The following is a 17,141-nucleotide window of genomic DNA, read 5'->3' on the forward strand; positions in this document are numbered from 1 at the left end:
CAAAACACACTATCCGTGCTCCACATTCATGCACTGCCCTCAACTGACAAGATGACTTGATTTCTTCTTTCTTCCTCCTTTTCCTCGTTCACTTCCCCTCTCCCTTCCCAAACATGTCTGAAGCATCTATCTGTATCAGGTGCTGGAGGTAGAACAGTCCCTAAGAAAAACCTCTGACAGCAAAGAGCTCCAGGTGTAATGTAGGAGAACTACATACAAAGTGAAACAAACCATGAGCCACGATGCAGAGTGGGTATGAGGCTTGTGCTATGGGGCCCAGGGGTAGGAGACTGACTTTTTCTGAAGGACGTATGTTATGTGGAGCCAGTATTTTTAAACAATGCTTTGATTTCAGAGGCAGGGAGAGAGAAACATCAATGATGAGAATCATTGACCGGCTGCCTCCTGCACGCCCCCTACTGGGGATCTAGCCCACAACTGGGGCGTGTGCCCTGACCTGCAACTGAACCAGATCTCCTGGGCCCTAGATGGATGCTCAACCACTGAGCCACTCCGGCTGGGCCAGAGCTGGTATTTTTTTTTTTAATATATCTTTATTGATTTCAGAGAGAGGAAAGGAGAGGGAGAGAGAGAGAGAGAGAAACATCAATGATGAGAGAGCCATTGATCAAACTCACAACCCGGGCATGTGCCCTGACCGGGAATCGAACCCCGATCACCTACCTGGATCCTAGGTGGACGCTGAACTGCTGAGCCACTCCCAGCCAGGCCAGAGCTGGTATTTTTATCCCCGTTAGAAATGAGGGGAGAGGCCACAGAGTAAGCCCAACACAGAAGAAAAGACAAGGCCTGCAGACCCTTCCACACATATCATACTGGGTGAGCCCACACTTAGAAGTTCAGTGCTTAAGCCTTTTAATAATATTAACAGGAAAGCCCGGCCGGGAATGGCTCAGCGGTTGAGCGTCGACCTAGGATCCAGGCGATCATGGTTCAATTCCCGGTCAGGGCACATGCCCGGATTGTGGGCTTGATCAATGACTCTCTCATCATTGATGTTTCTCTCTCTCTCTCTCTCCCCCACTCCTTTCCTCTCTCTGAAATCAATAAAGATATATTTTAAAAAAAGAAATATTAAAAATCTATATATATATTAACAGGAAAGGCAGAACATGAGCAGGTGGAATAAGTCAAGCAAATCCCAGGACAAATGTTAAACCAAAGCAGCAGTGATCCCAAATTCTCTAGAAGACGCAGGAAGGGTGGAGAAGAGGGTAACTGAAAAAGAGACTTAAAGGGGTCATATTAGAGTTGGCCTTGAGGGAATGAAGAGTGGATTAGAAAAAAGATTCCTCTGGCCAGTCTCAACATTGAGCCAGGATGGCAGGGTGCTCACACCATAGAGATGAACTGGTCATGTTTCTCAAATTTCCCAGTGAAACTCTTTAAATACAATCTTATTGCTCAAATTACAATAAATAGGGAAATTCATATTAAAATGATGGATACCACAACGTTCCCACAAAGATGGTTAGAATAAAAAAACTGGTGAGGATTCAAATCAACTAAACTCATGTTGTCAGTGGGGATCTAAGAACAGTCTCGCAGCTCCTGAAAAGTTAAACTTTCCATGAGCCTGCATCCCACTATCTGTGACCCAAGAGAATGGAGAAGTTATGTCCACAAAATGGCCTGTTGTAAATGCTTACAGCAGCTTTATTCACACTTGCCCCAGACATAGCAACCCAAATACTCTTCGGCGGAGAACAGATAAACAAACTGCCTCATCCATGCAACGGATGCTACTCGGCAGTAAAAAAGAAGGAACTATTGACACACAACATCACAATGAATCCGCAGGACATTAAACCAAAGAACCGAGATTCAAAAGGCTACACAGCAAGTGATTCTGAAAACATGAAACGTCTGTGAATCGCCCAATGCAGAACAAGGTTTGTGCCACGGCTGAAAGCTCTATGACCGTCACACACAGAGCGTTTCTCTCCAATGGGCATCTGTCCATTTGGCCTAAGGCTGGAGCCAGGAACAAAGGCTGGACCACACTTTCTGTATGCACAAGATCTCCCTCCAGCATGGACCCTCTGATGCTGAGTGAGGGTTGACCTCCGGCTGAAGGCTTTCCCACAATCACCACATTCATAGGGTTTCTCTCCGGTATGAACTCTTCGGTGTAGGGCAAGCTGTGAGCTCTGACTGAAGGCTTTCCCACATTCAACACACTGGTAAGGTTTCTCTCCAGTGTGAACTCTTCGATGCTGAACAAGAGTTGAACTCCGGCTAAAAGCTTTGCCACACTCGTTACAAATATAGGGCTTCTCTCCCGTGTGGATCCTTACATGTTCAGTGAGGTGAGAGTTAAAACCGAAGGCTTTGCCGCACTCATTACAAACGTAGGGCTTCTCTCCAGTGTGCACCCTGTGGTGGAGAAAAAGGCTTGAGCTCTGGCTGAAGGCTTTCCCACACTGGCCGCACACATGGGGCTTCTCTCCAGTGTGGATCCTCTGGTGCTGAATAAGGCTTGAGCTGCGACTGAACGCCTTCCCACACTGATCACATCCGTGCGGCCTCTCGCCAGTGTGGATTCTCTGATGCTGTGTTAACTGTGGGCTCTGGCTGAAGCCTTTTCCACACTCATTACATTTGTACGGCTTCTCTCCTGTGTGAATGACACGATGTTGAATAAGACTCGAACTTCGACTGAAGGCCTTCCCACATTCACTGCACCTGAAAGGTCTCTCTCCAGTATGAAGTCTCTGATGGAGAAGGAGGTGGGAATTGAGACGAAAAGTCTTCCCACATTCATTACATTTAAATGGCTTACTTCCAGTGTGAACTTGATGGTGCAGAAGAAGACCTGAGCTAAGAGCAAAGGCTCGCCCACACTGACCACATTTGTAAGGCTTTTCCCCACTGTGACTTCTCTGATGTCTAGTTAGGTCTGAATTGTACCTGAAGGTTTTGCTACATCTATCACATGTAAGAGCTCTCGCCCCTGTTTTAGTTCTTTGAAGTCTGACAGCATTTTCGTTCAGATTCAAGTTTCCATCAAACGCACCCCACTCCTGGGTTCCTTCTCCTGTAGGCTCTTCCCTGCACATGGCAGTTTCTTTCCGAAAAACTCTCTTGTGATAATGGAGTTTCTTCAAACTCTGCTGAACAGAATCCCACATGTGTCCATCTACTTTACTCTCAGGGTCCCAAGCTTCCTGCAATGCAGGTGCCTGTGGATTGTACCCTGAGAATCTTCTTGATATAAATTCTGGGGTTTTTACTTCTTCAGAGCATTTCTGGTTTAGAATGGACAGTTCCTTCTCGGTCCCAACCTCAAAATCTGTTACATAAAAGCAGAAAGGCATTATTGCAGAAAACCATCCATTAGAGATAATATCCATGTGTCAAAAGCCCTCATAAAGCATTCTGTAAAAGGTAAATATAGGTGACAGGCAGAATTCAGAAGATGGCTGGTCCGCAAGATAAAAATAATTAGGTTCGCCCGGCTGGGCGTGGCTCAGTGGTTGAGCATTGACCTAGGATCCAGGCGATCAGGGTTTGATTCCCAGCCAGGGCACATGCCCGGGTTGTGGGCTGCAGCCGATCAATGAGTCTCTCATCACTGATGTTTCTATCTCTCTCTCTCCCTCTCCTTTCCTCTCTCTGAAATCAATATAGATATATTTAAAAAAAAATAAAAATATTTAGGTTCATTAGTTATCAAAGAAATTAAAATAAGTTATAATTTCCCACCTACCAAATTGGCAAATTAATCCATTCAGCAAATATTTAGAAGACCAGGGACATGCTAAGTAAGGAATATAACAGGGAGGGAAATATAGTCTCTGACCCCATGAAGTTTATATTCTATTCAGGTAGATAGATAATTAAGCAAATTTTTAACAAGGATGATAAACCACATGACAGGGAAACTATACAGAAATGTGGGAAATACATCATAGCCTCCAAGCAGGTCTACATGGTAAGAGAAGACCTGGGGGAGGAAGTGAGGTTTCAGCTAAAACCTGAAGATGCCAGTTAGCAATGGCAGATGAGGGCCTGGATGTGACCTGTGACAGAATCTATCAAGTTCAAAAATCTCACTGTGGCTACAGCAAGAAGTATGAAGATGGGAGAGTGGCAAGATGGGACAGGGAATGGTCATGGGGGAACCAATACAAGCTCAAGAACCTTACACTCGCCCTGGCCCAGTGGCTTGGTTGGAGTGTAAAAAGGTGGAGGGTTCAATCCCCATCAGGGCACATACCCAGGTTGCAGGTTCGATCCCTAGTCAGGGCGCATGCGGAAGGCAACTGATTGATGGTTCTCTCTCACATCAATGTTTCTCTCTCTCTATCCTTTCCTCTCTCTAAAATCAATTTTAAAAAAACAAAAAACCCCTTAGACTTTATTCTAAATATTTAAAAAATAATGATACTCAGTGTTGATGAGGATTAAAGAAACAATCCCTGTCTTTTACTATTGGTGAGACTATAAATTAATATGACTTTTTAAAAGGGAAGGTTTGCCCAATATAGGAGCACCTAAATTTATTTAAAAACTTCTAGAGGACTTTAAGGGCGAGATCGACAGCAAGACAGTCACAGTAGGGGACTTTAACACCCCACCAATTTCACTGGATAGGTCTTCCAGACAAAAAAATCAACAAGGAAACAGTGACCCTAAATGTCACACTAGGTCAGATGGATTTAATTGACATTTACAGAACATTCCACCCGAAAGCTGCACAATATACATTCTCCTCAAGTGCCCATCAGTAGATGAGTGGGTAAAAAAGCTGTGGGATATTTACACCATGGAATACTATGCAGCTGTTAAAAAGAAGGATCTCTTACCCTTTGGGACAGCACAGATGGAACTGGAGAATATTATGCTGAGTGAAATAAACCAGTCAGAGAAAGACAAGCATCACATGACCTCACTCATACATGGAATATAATAAACAAAATAAACTGATGAACAAAATAGATCCAGAGACACAGAAGCATGGAATAGCCTGAGGGATCTCAGAGGGAAGGTGGGGGTAGGGGAGTGGGTGGGGAGATTAATCAAAGAACTTGTATGTCTATAAGCATAAGCCATGGACACAGACATTGTTATGGGGAAGTCCTGGGAGTGGGGTGCGTACAGAGTGGAGGGGATCAATGAGGGGGAAAAGGGGAATATCTGTAATATTTACAATAAAGATAAATTTTTAAAAAAATAAAAAATAAAAGGGAAAGTTGGAAATACCACAGAATTGGTATATTACATGTAAGCGAAACTTTCACTATTTGCAGATGACATGATATATAGAAAACCCTTAAGACTCCACCAAAAAACTATTAGAAATAATAAACAAATACAATAAACTTGCAGGGTATGAAATCAATATAGAGAAATCTGCATTTCTATATACTAACAACAAATTACCAGAAAAATAAATAAAGCCCTAGCTGGTTTGGCTCAGTGGTTAGAGAGTTGTCCCGCAGACTGAAGGGTCCCAGGTTTGATTCCGGCCAAGGGTACATACCTCGGTTATAGGCTCAATCCCTGGCCCTGGTCGGGGTGCATGCAGGAGACAACCAATCAATATGTCTCTCTCTCTCTGTAAAGCAATGGAAAAAATATCCTTGGGTGAGGGTTAAAAGAAAGAAAAATAAAGGAAGCAATCCCATTTACAATCACAGCAAGAAGAATAAAATACCTAGGAATAAACTTAACAAAGGTTAAAGACCTATATACTAAAACTGTAAGACATTATTGAAATAAATTGAAGAAGACATAAAGAAATGTAAAGATAGTGTGTGTTCATGTAGTATTAGAAGAACTACATAGTTAAAATGTTCATATTACCTAAAGCAATCTACAGATTCAATGCAATCCCTATCAAAATTCCAATGGCATTTTTCACAGAACTGGAACAAATAATCCTAAAATTTATATGGAACCACAAAATATCCAAAGCAATCTCGAGAATAAAGAACAAAGCTAGAGGTATCGTACTCCCTGACTTCAAACTACATTACAAAGCTATAGTAATGAAAACAGTATGGTATAGGGGGAACAGACACACCCACCAATGGAACAGAATAGAGCCCCAAAATAAACCCACACACATATATAGGCAACCAATTTTCAACAAAGGAGCCAAGAACAGACAATGGACAAAGGAAAGACTCTTCAAAAAATGGTGTTGGGGAAACTGGAAAGCCACACGCAAAAGAATGAAACTGTAGCCTTATCTTACATCATGCACAAAAAATAACTTAATTTGGATTAAAGCTTGAATGTAAGGCTCGAAACAATAAAATACATAAGGGAAAACATAGGCACTAAGCTTCTGGACCTTGGTCTCAGTGGTGTTTTTATGAACTTGACCCCAAAGACAAGGGAAAAGAGCAGAAATAAAAAAGGAGAAATACATCAAATTAAAAGGCTCCTGCAGAACAAAGGAAAGAGTCCACGACATGAAAAGGCACCCTGTGGAATGAGAAAGTTATCTACAAACAACATGTCCAATAAGGGACTAATATCCAGAATATATAAACTTTTTCAATACAACAAAAACAAACAATCCGATTAAAATATGGGCAGTGGCCCGGCCGGGCGTGGCTCAACGGTTGAGCATCGACCTAGGATCCAGGCGATTAGGGTTCGATTCCCGGTCAGGGCACATGCCCAGGTTGCGGGCTGCAGCTGATCAATGACTCTCTCATCGTTGATGTTTCTATCTCTCTCTCTCTCCCTCTCCCTTCCTCTCTCTGAAATCAATAAAGATATATTTTTAAAAATAAATAAATAAATAAATAAAATAAATAAAATATGGGCAGTGGATCTAAACAGGCATTTTTCCAAAGTGGACATACAGATGGTCAGCAGATATATGAAAAGATGCTCAGTGTCACTAATCATCAAGGAAATGCAAATCAAAACCCGGTGAGATACTACCTCACACCTTTCATAATGGTGAGAAAAATACAAGAAATAAGCGTTGCTGAGGATGTGGAGAAAAGAGAACCCTGTGCACTGTTGGTGGGACTGTAAATTGGTACAGCCACTGTGGAGAACAGTGTGAAGGTTCCTCAAAAAATTAATAGAACTTCCATTTGATGCAGCAATTCCACTTCTGGGTATTTATTCAAAACATTTAAAAATATTTATTCATCAAGATATATGTACTCCTCGCTAACTGCAACATTACTCACAGTAGCCAAGCATGGAAACACCAAGCACCCTTTGGCAGACTGGATAAAGAAGACAGTATGTGCACACGTGTGGGACATGGGTGGGCCCAGAGGGCACTGTGCGTGCAGTCAGTCAGATGGGAAAGGACAGAAACCATTCCTCATGCAGGTGGGACATGAAACAGAAAGTGCCCGATGGACAGACAGAACAGGACCCAGGCTGTTGACGCAACCACCACAACGGTGGCTGCAGGGAAAAGAGGGCGAGCTGGGTGGAGGAGATCAGACATGCGGCGGCGGGAGACTAGACTAGGCTTTTGATGTTGCGCACTTAATAGGGTACACAGATGTCAATTTAAAAGTATACACCTGCAATTTGTATAGTGTTATTAAGCATTGTTACTGGAATTTTAAAAAAATAGGAGATTGCTCAAACCAATCATAGACCACCCATATAACAGAATACCCTTCTGCCAATAAAATTACATAATAGAAATATTAAAAGTCCGTATGATCTATTATAAAGTAAAAAATAATGTTCTCAAACTACATGTACAGCATAAACCAACTTTTATTGAAAATATATATGCAAGGTTGGTGCTGTTTCTTCCCTATGTGTTTGGTTGGTAAAGCCACCTGGGTTTGGCATTTTCTCTGAGGAAGGGTTTTAAATTACTGAGTCAATTTCGTTAATAGTTATGAAATTAGTTAACCTTTTCTTGTGTAAATTTTGATAAATAGTATTTTTCTAGGATATTTACACATTTTATATCAATGTTCAAAAATTTAGCATAAATGTGTTCAAAATATCTTTTTCTCAGAAGGCTGCAGTATGTCTGTGATGGCTCCTTTTCTCTTTTATTCTTGAACAGTTACACCCAGAAAACAAAAAGTGATAATAAATGCTCCAATTCCTCTTGTGAGATTATCAACTTCCATACCAACACTTGACACCAACAGCATGAGAAAAGAAAGTATCAGGCGAATCTCACTCATAACTATAGGTGCAAAAACCCAAAATAAAACATCAACAAGCCAAAACCATTAATATATAACAGGGATCACACGTCGAGCAATTCTAGGATTCCAAGTCCAGTGTATCATGAGAAAAATCGACCAGGGGACTCACACTTAGAGAAAAGAGGAGAAAAATCATACGGTAATCTCAACAGATACTGAAAGAATTTCTGACAAAATTCAACATTCATTTTTGATTAAGAAAATAAAAAAGTCAAACTCTTCAGAGAACCAGAACCAGAAGGAAACTTCCTTGATATAACATGGGACTGGTATCTCCCAAACACCGACAACAAATTCTAGCCTTGGTGGTGAGCGTGGATATACCTGCTGGCACTTCCTTGTCAATGCTCCCCACCAGAGCAACAAAACAAAGAGAAATACCAGGGGGAAAGAGTAGAAAGGAGGAAAACAAATCACCATTCACAGGAAGTGTAAATTATAAATCAATAATAGTTTATCCAGTTAGCTGAATAAAAACATTAAAGCATTACTGACATTTCTATGCATAGACTAGTTATAAATAAATAGCTACAAAATTACAAGGAACAGAAATCATTTAAGCCCAACTAGGGCGTGACCCACATGCCCACCAGCACTGCGATGGATGAGAGGCAGCAGAGCCACGCAGCGAAGACAACATGACACAGGACAGTATGCTCGGATCTCATACATGTAATTCTGAGGGGGAAAGCAATTCAGTTAATATAAAGTTCAAAACCAAACAAAAATTAGTGGTTACCATGGGGGCAGCAGTGACCGGAGGGGGCAGAAAGGGGGCTTCCATGCTGCTGATTATGTTTTGTTTCTTATCTGGTTGTTGTATGTCTGTGTCCAATTCGTGAAAATTCAGTAAGCAATTACAAGTGGTGTGATTTTATGTATGTAAGTTATTTTTCAATAAAAATTACTTTTACAGAAAAAAATAGTATTTTGTCCTGGCTATAATATAAAGGACAAATAAAAGTTACACACACATACCTTAATTAAAAAATACTTTATTGCTAAAAAAAAAAAAAAAAAAAAAAAAAAAGGTACACATACACACACATAGAGAGAGAGAAAGAACATCTACATTAGCACAGAAAAAATATCCAATACCTAGTCATTTTTTTCTATAGTCTCCTTTTAGGAATCATACATAATTCCTGTTGAATTCTCTTTCCTCCCTGGTGTCTCATATTGATGTAAATGCGAGTTTAGGAATAGATATCATGCTGTCATACACACTTTACCCCTTTTCTTTGGGACACTCAGTGAAAACTGGGACACTCAGTTCCACTGTGACATGTTCTCAACTCTGCAGGGATAGAGCTGCCTGCTACCATGTGGGTGACCTCACTCACTGTCATCAGTGTTATAACAGACCCAGCACAACCTATGGTTCATACATTGCCAGAATCTGCCAAAATGTGCCAAAATAGAACCCAGAAAACAGAGATAAATGAACAGGCAGAGCCTGGCTGCCTGCCATGACCTTCCCAATGGTCACCTTGGCAACAAACAGCAGCAGGGGTGAGGTTCTGCTGCCTCCCAGGGGTTGCCTGTGGTAAGACTGCACATGTAAAATCACAAATCACTCGAGTGTGACAGCGAGGACTGCCCAAGGATGCTGACACGGTCACTGCAACCACAGCCTGACAAGAATCAGCATGCAGGTGAAGGTACGGGACAGCAAGGAGCTGGGACAGCAAGATCTGAAGACAGCAGTGCCTCAGTCCCCAGGACACACCAGCACTGAGAAACATCCTCCCCTCATCCAAAGCTCACCAGGTTCGACCTGGGCACCCCGTCACCAACAGACTTTGAGGCTTCTAAAGCAAGGCACTGGTGTTCACCACGGCTTCTCTGCATGACAAAACCCCACAGTAACAAAACCACCTTTTTCCATCCAACTGAAAGGCCTGAACACCCAGCCACTCCGTGAGGGCTTTCCGGTCAGGGGTGCCTTCTCACCCACACTGTCTCCCCGGCAGCCCTTTCTCCCACTGCCCCAGACAGGACTTCAGGTTCCTAAATGAGGACTCTTCTCATGAGCACTGCAGGGAGCCCCCCCTGATGTCAGATGATCCACACGGCGACAGCACAGAAATGCTGACCACATTGGGCATTCCATTCAAAGCTTGGCACTAACCATATATACCAGCCTAATTCCACTGCAAGTTTAAAATAGTACAATCAGCCCTAGCCAGTTTGGCTCAGTGGTTAGAGGGTCAGCCCATGGACTGAAGGGTCCCAGGTTCCATTCCAGCCAAGGGCACATACCTTGGTTGTAGGCTCAATCCGCGTGCAGGAGGCAACCAATCGATGCAACTCTCTCACATCCATGTTTCTCTCCCCTCCCTCCCTCTCTCTGAAAAGCAATGGAAAAAATATCCTTGGGTGAGAAAAAACAAAAACAAACAAAAAACTCAGCAACTTTATGCTACTAGAGGTTAAACGTCACCCAACAAGGAGATGCTGGAGAAAATTCTGTAGAAAGCATCAGGGTGAGCAGTTAATACAATTAATTGCAGATCTAGGGCACTAGCAAAGGTGAGGGTATGAGTGATGCCGTGTGCTTTGACAACTGACCAAACATGGAGGGGTAACGGGCAGAGAAAGGTGGACAGTAGAACACGGCACTGGTTGTCTCAGTAGCTGGGAGTCAGAGATAGGGCTTCGAGCTGACAAGTCAACTAATAAAAGTGTGTTCAACAGAACAAAGTAAGCATTAAAAAAAAAATACTATTGACTAAGATTGGGAGATGCAGAAGAAAAAGGAGAGAAGTTTGTGTAATAGGTGAACCTGGTAGATAACCACCGGCTACTGTCTAAAGAAGGAGGGTAGGAAGGCTATTGTATAAAAAAACATGTTCTGCAGAGAGATAATTACCAAGTACAAACCTCCCTAATGACCAAAGGAACCGTGTATTTTTAAAAAGAAAGCAAACAAGTCAGTAAAATGAGAGCTGTTAAAGCAAGCGCACATGTCTGCAGGAGTACACAACGCTGTCTGAGACTGTCCCCAGGAGCCCACGGAAGTGAGCCCCATCACCTAACCAGCCCCCATCCACTCTCACCTGTACTGCAGCTGCTCAAGGGCTCCGATTCCTCAGCTCCCGTAAGATCCAGTACCCACAGCTCCTCACCTTGCTCCAGCTGGGAGATCAGTTCTGGCTTAGGGACAGGGAGTCCTGTTGAGGTGAGGGTCCTGGATAAGCTAGTGTAGCCTGGGGAGCTGCAGCAGAGCACTACCTACTGGGTCTTCCAGGTCAGGTGACAAGTGTAGTTTTCCTGAATCTCCCCACCCCTCCACACAACCCCCAAGTCGGAGTGGGGCAGGGGTCACAAAGTGTGTGTGTTGGGGGAGTGGAAGGGGTTGGTCAGGGGAAGCAGGGGCTGAAAGTAAGAGCTGAAGGAGAGTAAAGCATCAGTTCTCCAGCCCCTGGGGTGCACAAGTAGGTGTGGGCATGCAGAGTGAAGTCTGGAATTGGGAGCCAGGCACAGATCAGACTGGTACCTGGGGCCTAGGGGTAGGACCTTCCTCTTTGGGCACCAAAGTTTGGAAGCAGCCCTGAGCTCCCTAGAGGCCCACACCACAAGCCCAGGGAGAGCCGCACCCAGAGAGGCCACGTGCCCGTAGTTCTCCAGCATCACATCCCTGTACAGCGCCCGCTGGTCTGGGCCCAGCTGCTGGCCCTCCGCGCGAGAGAAGTATACAGCCACGTCCTGGAAGGTCAGCGGCACTGCCTCCTGTAACGACAGGTGGCCGCTGCCCTGGGGCTGCGCCCACTGGGCACACCTGCTGCGCTCAGCCCGAGGACCAGCCGCCCTCTTGGGCAATGAGGACCCGGATGAGCCCCCAGAGACCCTCTCCTTGGGGAGGGCGTGAGTCCAATCCCAGAGCCCTGTCCTTGGGTGCCGGGATGCCTGGCTTCTCCAGGAGCTGGGCTCACCACTCCAGAGGAGGGAGGGCAGGAGGAAGGTAAACTCACCTGGGGTGCTGGAAGCCCGAGTGCGGCTGCCATCCTGGGGGAGCAGGATCTGAAGGAAGACTCAGGACCTGAGGAGGGCTGCCCGGGCCCTGGCCTCCCCAGCTCACCCTCGGAGGGAAGGAACCCACTCAGACCCACAGTGTCCTTAAGTCACTCCATTAACTTCCAGGGCCCAAGGGGTGTGAGGGATGGACAGGTGAAGGGTAGCATTAATGGGTTCCTGGTGTGGCCTCCTGGGGCCACAGCACATTCCCTTATAGAAACTGCTGGTCGCAAGGCCGGAGTAGCTCAGCGGTTGAGCATCGACATATGATCCAGGTGATTTCGGTTTGATTCCCGGTCAGGGCACGTGCCGGGATTGCGGGCTCCATCCCAGTGGGGGGCGTGCAGGAGGCAGCCGATCAGTGACTCTCTCATCACTGATGTTTCTCTCTCTCTCCTTTTCCTTCCCTCTCTCTGAAATCAATAAAGACATATTTAAAAAGAAAAAAAACGAGTTGCTGGTCAGAGGCAGACCGCCCTGCAGTAGGGCCCAATGCGTGCCTGACTGCCCGGCGACACGCTAAGTCCCTCGAACTGACAGAGCCAGAGTCCAGGTGAGGCCGGGAGCTGAGGGCTAAGCTGGCCGCCCCGGTGGTCGTTCCCGGCCGGCCGGGCGGACCGCGCCCGGCACAGGCTGCGCAGCCCCCGCCCCCCCATGGCGAGAGGACGTGCGCGGGGCCGGGTGGGCATGAGCCACCCAGACGCAGGCACAAGCCCGCCTCAGCCCCACGTCCCCAGCCTCCTGCGTCGCCGCCCACATCCTCGCCGCCGCCCCTCAGGCCAAGCTGAGGTCCTCATTCTCCCAAGTCTCCCCTGCGGCCTCCTCCGGGCCCGCGAGCTCTGGCGCCCAGGGCTGCGGACACCGCTCGCCGCTTCCACCGCGCGCGCGAGCCGGGGGGCCGACCTTCCGCCCGGCAGGTCCTCCCTTAAACCTCCGCGCCCCGGCTCGTGCCCCTCGCGACCTCGGCTGAAACCTCCCGAGGCTCGGCCCGGACGCACCTGGGTCCGCCCACGCCTCCGCTCGAGCCCGCCCACTCGGCCGGATCTTCCACAGTCGGCATCCGGCCCCCGCGCCCCCGCCCGCCGCCCGCAGCCCGTCGCGGGCGCCGAGCGCGCGGAAGGAACTGCTCACCTGGGCGCAGCGCGTCCGCCGGGCAGGGGCGGGGCCAGACGGAACGGGCGGGGGCGGGCTGCGTCTCCCCGTCAAAGGCCGCGGGTGCCGGAAACGGCCGCGGCGGTCTTGCCCGGCACTTCCGGGGCTGCTCTAGGACCACAGAGGGCTCTCGCCGTCGGTGGTCGGCTGAGGAGAGGGTCGCCCGAGAGGGGGCCTGTGGCCGGGCCGCCGGGCGGACCGGCTGGGCTCCAGGCATCGAGCCCACTCTCCGCTCCAGGCCCGGGCGTTGCTGTTTGAGCGCCTCTCCATCCCCGGGCCAGGCCTGTACAACCCCTTCTTTTCTCTTCTCTTGCTTAGAGAGAAAAGAACTTGTCTGCATTTCCTGATCTGTGTGGAAAGGGCAACTCTCCCGGGCCCGCGGATCACAGAGGGCCAGGTCCTCCCGCTTCCTAGAGCTTCCCGGAAGTGTCCCTGGGTCGCCCCGGTACCAGACCCCGCTTCGGGCCGCGCCGCTGCTCTCGGTCGGACTGTTCCGCTTTAGACGGCGCGCGCGCCAGGTGGGGGGCGGCTCTGGTCTGGGGGCGGGGTGGTTGGGGTCGCCCTTACCGGGAGGGGGTTGCTTAGCATCCGGGTAGCTCTGCAGACTGGAGGCCTGTTCCCGACAGTAGCGCTCCGGCCCGCGGTGTCGATGCAGCTTGGGGCGCGGCCGCTGGACGCTGACCGCGGCTCGTGCGCATGTTAGGTGCCCAGGACGCAGGGGCGAGCTCAGGGAAGGACGCGAACAGGGTCCGTCTCTGTCGGCCCCTCCCTCTGGGCTGGTGGCTGCTCTCCTGTTTGCTTATTCACCTCTCCCTATCTCGTTTCCCTTTTAACTTCCTCCTCCCCTTTTCCTGGGACTACCTGCACCCAGGTATCCCTCCCATCACATAGACTGTCATCAGTGGTTCACACTGTCACTGTATTGAAGGTGGAAACCAGGTTAGTTCTCAGTCACTGACCCAAAGGACATGGGAAGTCATTGGCTTCTCTCCACTCCCTCCAGGCAGTTGCAGCTGGGACCTGCCTCTGGGCTGGTTGATCAGAGAGGAGGAAGCAGCAATGTGTGCCGCGGGGGCTGCAGCTCCATACCTGCATCACCCTGGTGTCAGTCACAGCGGCCAGGTGAGTTTCCTGGGGGCCCAGCTGCCCCCAGAGGTGGCAGCAATGCCCCGGATCCTGGGGGACCTGGACAGAGGCACATTCAGAAAATTGTTGAAGCTGGTGGTCAGCAGCCTGCAGGGAGAGGACTGCCGTGAAGCTGTGCAGTGCCTCGGGGCTGGCGCACACCTATCAGAAGAGCGGCTGGGTGCCCTGCTTGCAGGCACCCACACACTGCTCCAGCAGGCCTTCCGGCTGCCCCCCTTGAGCCTGAAGCCCGAAGCCTTCAAGGACCAGCTCCAGGAGCTCTGCATCCCCCAAGACCTGGTCGTGGAGTTGGCTGATGTGGTGTTTGGGAGCCAGCGGCTTCTTGACTCTGTGGCCAGGCAGCAGGGGGCTTGGCTGCCCCACATTGCCAACTTTAGGTGGAGGGTGGATGTGGCAATCTCCACCAGCGCCCTGGCCCGCTCCCTACAGCCAAGTATCCTGATGCAGCTGACACTTTCGGATGGGTCAGCACACCGCTTTGAGGTCCCCACAGCGAAGTTCCAGGAGCTCCGGTACAGCGTCGCCCTGGTGCTGAAGGAGATGGCCGACCTGGAGAAGAAATGTGAGCACAGACTGCAGGACTGACCTGCACTTCCAGTTGCTCTGGTCACCTGGGGACGGCTGCTCCGACATCTCCAAAGCAAAGCCCACCCTGCCTAGGAGGCAGTTAAGTGACAGTGTGTGAATGCAACCACATCATCCTCTGAAAAAGTTAGCAGTGTTTTTCCTTTATTTGGGAGTAAAGCAATGATAAAAAACATGTCTTTCTTGGTAGTGTTACCCTGCACACCCCTCCCCTGTTGTTGCTGGGTAAGGGGATCTGCTGCTCTAGGGTGGCCATCTGGTCTGGTCTTTCTGGGGTCCAGTCCAAGGCCTTTGTGCAGATGCCGAGTTCATTTAGCTGGGCCCCATGTAGCATCTGAGCGCTCTGCTCATTTGCTCCTGTGAACCCTGTGGTTCAGTGGGGATATTTCGTTCTCCTGTCTTAAATCCCTGAATTCATGGAGCTGACATTGTAGAGAGGAGGGGAAGACATTACAGAACACAGAACAACAAATAACTGGTACAGCTTGTTAGTGGATGGTAAATGATGCAGAAAGTAGGCGTGTCCAGGTGATGGGAGGCATGGCTATGGGAGAACTGGGCTGTCATTTTACATTGGGTTATAGGGTGCACCTCCTGGAAGACTGGTATGTGAGCAGAGACTTGAAAGAGGCAAGGGAACAGAGTGATCCAAGTGGGACCTCCGGGCAGAGGGCAAGTGAGGTAGAGGAGTGAGGGGTACTGAGGGCATTCCCTGACCTAACAGCTGTTTTAAAAGGATCACACTAGGTGCTGTGTTAAGTACAGCAAGAATCAGGGGCCTTTCCCAGCACCTCAAGGGTGGGTGTGCGGGGCAGCTTGGGCTGCTGGGTTCCAGAGTGGGGATGGCATGTTTAGAGTTGGAAGCCACTGAGACTTGGGAGCATTTGGTGTGCAAGATTACCACAGTGTCCAGTGCAGTTAGGAATGGAAACCTGGAGTCTGAGCGTGGCCTGTGTGCCTCAGCAGGATGCTCCAAGCTCCACTTCCATGGTTGGGCCTTGTGGCTGGGACTCCATGGTTCTAAGTCATACACTTGGTGGCAGTGAGGAAAGGTGCCTTCCAGGCCACCCTGGTGTTACAGACCCAAGGGAGGAGTATGGAGTTGTCACTCAGAACCCACCTCAAACCTCTCAGCAGCCCCTGCAGTAGGGGGTGGGCAGACAGGCTTGAAGCTGCAGGCATTGGGTGACAAGTAAGCACTGGGATTTTCATACCCTTTCTCTTGCCTGCCAGGCCAGGGAACCCTTGTGCACCCAGCTGGGGTTTCCTGGCTGTCTCCACGGCTGTGTTGGTATATCTACTCTAGTAGTACACACCAAGGGCCCCTGGAGGGTCTGAAGAGGGTCAGCAGACTTGGGGGAGGGGGTCCAGGCCTTTTTGAGGCACAACTTCTGGTCACATGCCATCTGCTCCCATCTCTGCCCTCACCAGTTTCCAGGTAAGTGGGGGCATAGTGCTCTGCTCACCCACCAGCTCCCCCTCCCCTCACTAGGAGGTGGTTTAGGCCATTTGTCATCTGGTTAGGAACAGCAGGTCAGGTCACTGTTCTCCATCCTTCGTATATGGGACATGGTGGCCCTGACTGCTGCCCCTCCCACAGCAGCTCTGGGGCAACACTTCTTCCAAAGGGCCTCTGTCCAGAAGGCTGGGAGCAGGTAGCACAGACTTGTAGGCCAGCAGGGTAGCCCTTCTCACACGTCCTCTAGCTCAAGGCTTGGAGAACATTTTTATAAAGGACCAGATGGAGTATTTTAGCTACCCAGGTCATAGGGGTTCTGTAAGCTCTGGCACCATAGCTTGAAAGCAGAGATATGTTAATAAATGGATGTGATTACATTCCAATAAAATTTTTTTACAGGCATTGAAATTTTCATTTCATGTGTCACAAGTACTTCTTTTCAACCATTTAAAAACAATTCTTGGCCCTGGCCAGGTAGCTTAATTGGTTAGAGCATATTCCTGATACACCAAGGTTGCTGGTTCAACCCCCTCAGAGCACATACAAGAATGCATAAATAAGCTGACCAACAAATCAGTGTTTCTCTCTCCCTTCTCTCAAAT

The 17,141-nt window shown here is 48.4% G+C and overlaps 2 protein-coding genes across 3 annotated transcripts; one reads left to right on the forward strand and one right to left on the reverse strand.

The window, feature by feature from the left end:
- Window positions 1-1,651: 1,651 nt before the first annotated feature.
- ZNF251 (zinc finger protein 251) lies at window positions 1,652-13,353 on the reverse strand. Of its 2 annotated transcripts, none has more exons than XM_087825585.1 (5): window positions 13,329-13,353; window positions 12,155-12,203; window positions 11,780-11,951; window positions 11,240-11,353; window positions 1,652-3,313 (listed from the first exon to the last, which is right to left on the reverse strand). In XM_087825585.1, exons 2-5 carry the CDS (start codon window positions 12,185-12,187, stop codon window positions 1,854-1,856), a joined length of 1,779 nt encoding a protein of 592 aa, XP_087681711.1. In that variant the 5' UTR covers window positions 12,188-12,203; window positions 13,329-13,353; the 3' UTR covers window positions 1,652-1,853. The 2 variants fall into 2 exon arrangements, with proteins under 2 accessions (XP_087681711.1, XP_087681712.1); XM_087825586.1 differs by having other exon boundaries at window positions 11,780-11,912; window positions 13,329-13,347.
- COMMD5 (COMM domain containing 5) lies at window positions 13,354-16,941 on the forward strand. The gene is made up of 2 exons (XM_016216605.2): window positions 13,354-13,867; window positions 14,353-16,941. The coding sequence occupies exon 2, from the start codon at window positions 14,409-14,411 to the stop codon at window positions 15,078-15,080; it is 672 nt and encodes a 223-aa protein (XP_016072091.2). The 5' UTR covers window positions 13,354-13,867; window positions 14,353-14,408; the 3' UTR covers window positions 15,081-16,941.
- Window positions 16,942-17,141: the final 200 nt, after the last annotated feature.

Source organism: Miniopterus natalensis, chromosome 16 (assembly GCF_054644295.1).
Source record: "Miniopterus natalensis isolate mMinNat1 chromosome 16, mMinNat1.hap1, whole genome shotgun sequence".
Lineage (NCBI taxonomy): Eukaryota > Metazoa > Chordata > Mammalia > Chiroptera > Miniopteridae > Miniopterus > Miniopterus natalensis.

Bases quoted from the DNA above. Each gene is read 5' to 3' on its own strand.
- COMMD5 (XM_016216605.2), top strand. From the start codon at position 14,409: ATGTGTGCCGCGGGGGCTGCAGCTCCATACCTGCATCACCCTGGTGTC.
- ZNF251 (XM_087825585.1), bottom strand. From the start codon at position 12,187: ATGGCAGCCGCACTCGGGCTTCCAGCACCCCAG. The intron at 11,354-11,779 runs GTGCGGCTCTCC...TCACCTCAACAG, and splicing joins CGGGCACGTGGCCTCTCTGG to GACTCCCTGTCCCTAAGCCA. The intron at 3,314-11,239 runs GTGAGAGTGGAT...TTTATGTAACAG, and splicing joins CTTGAGCAGCTGCAGTACAG to ATTTTGAGGTTGGGACCGAG.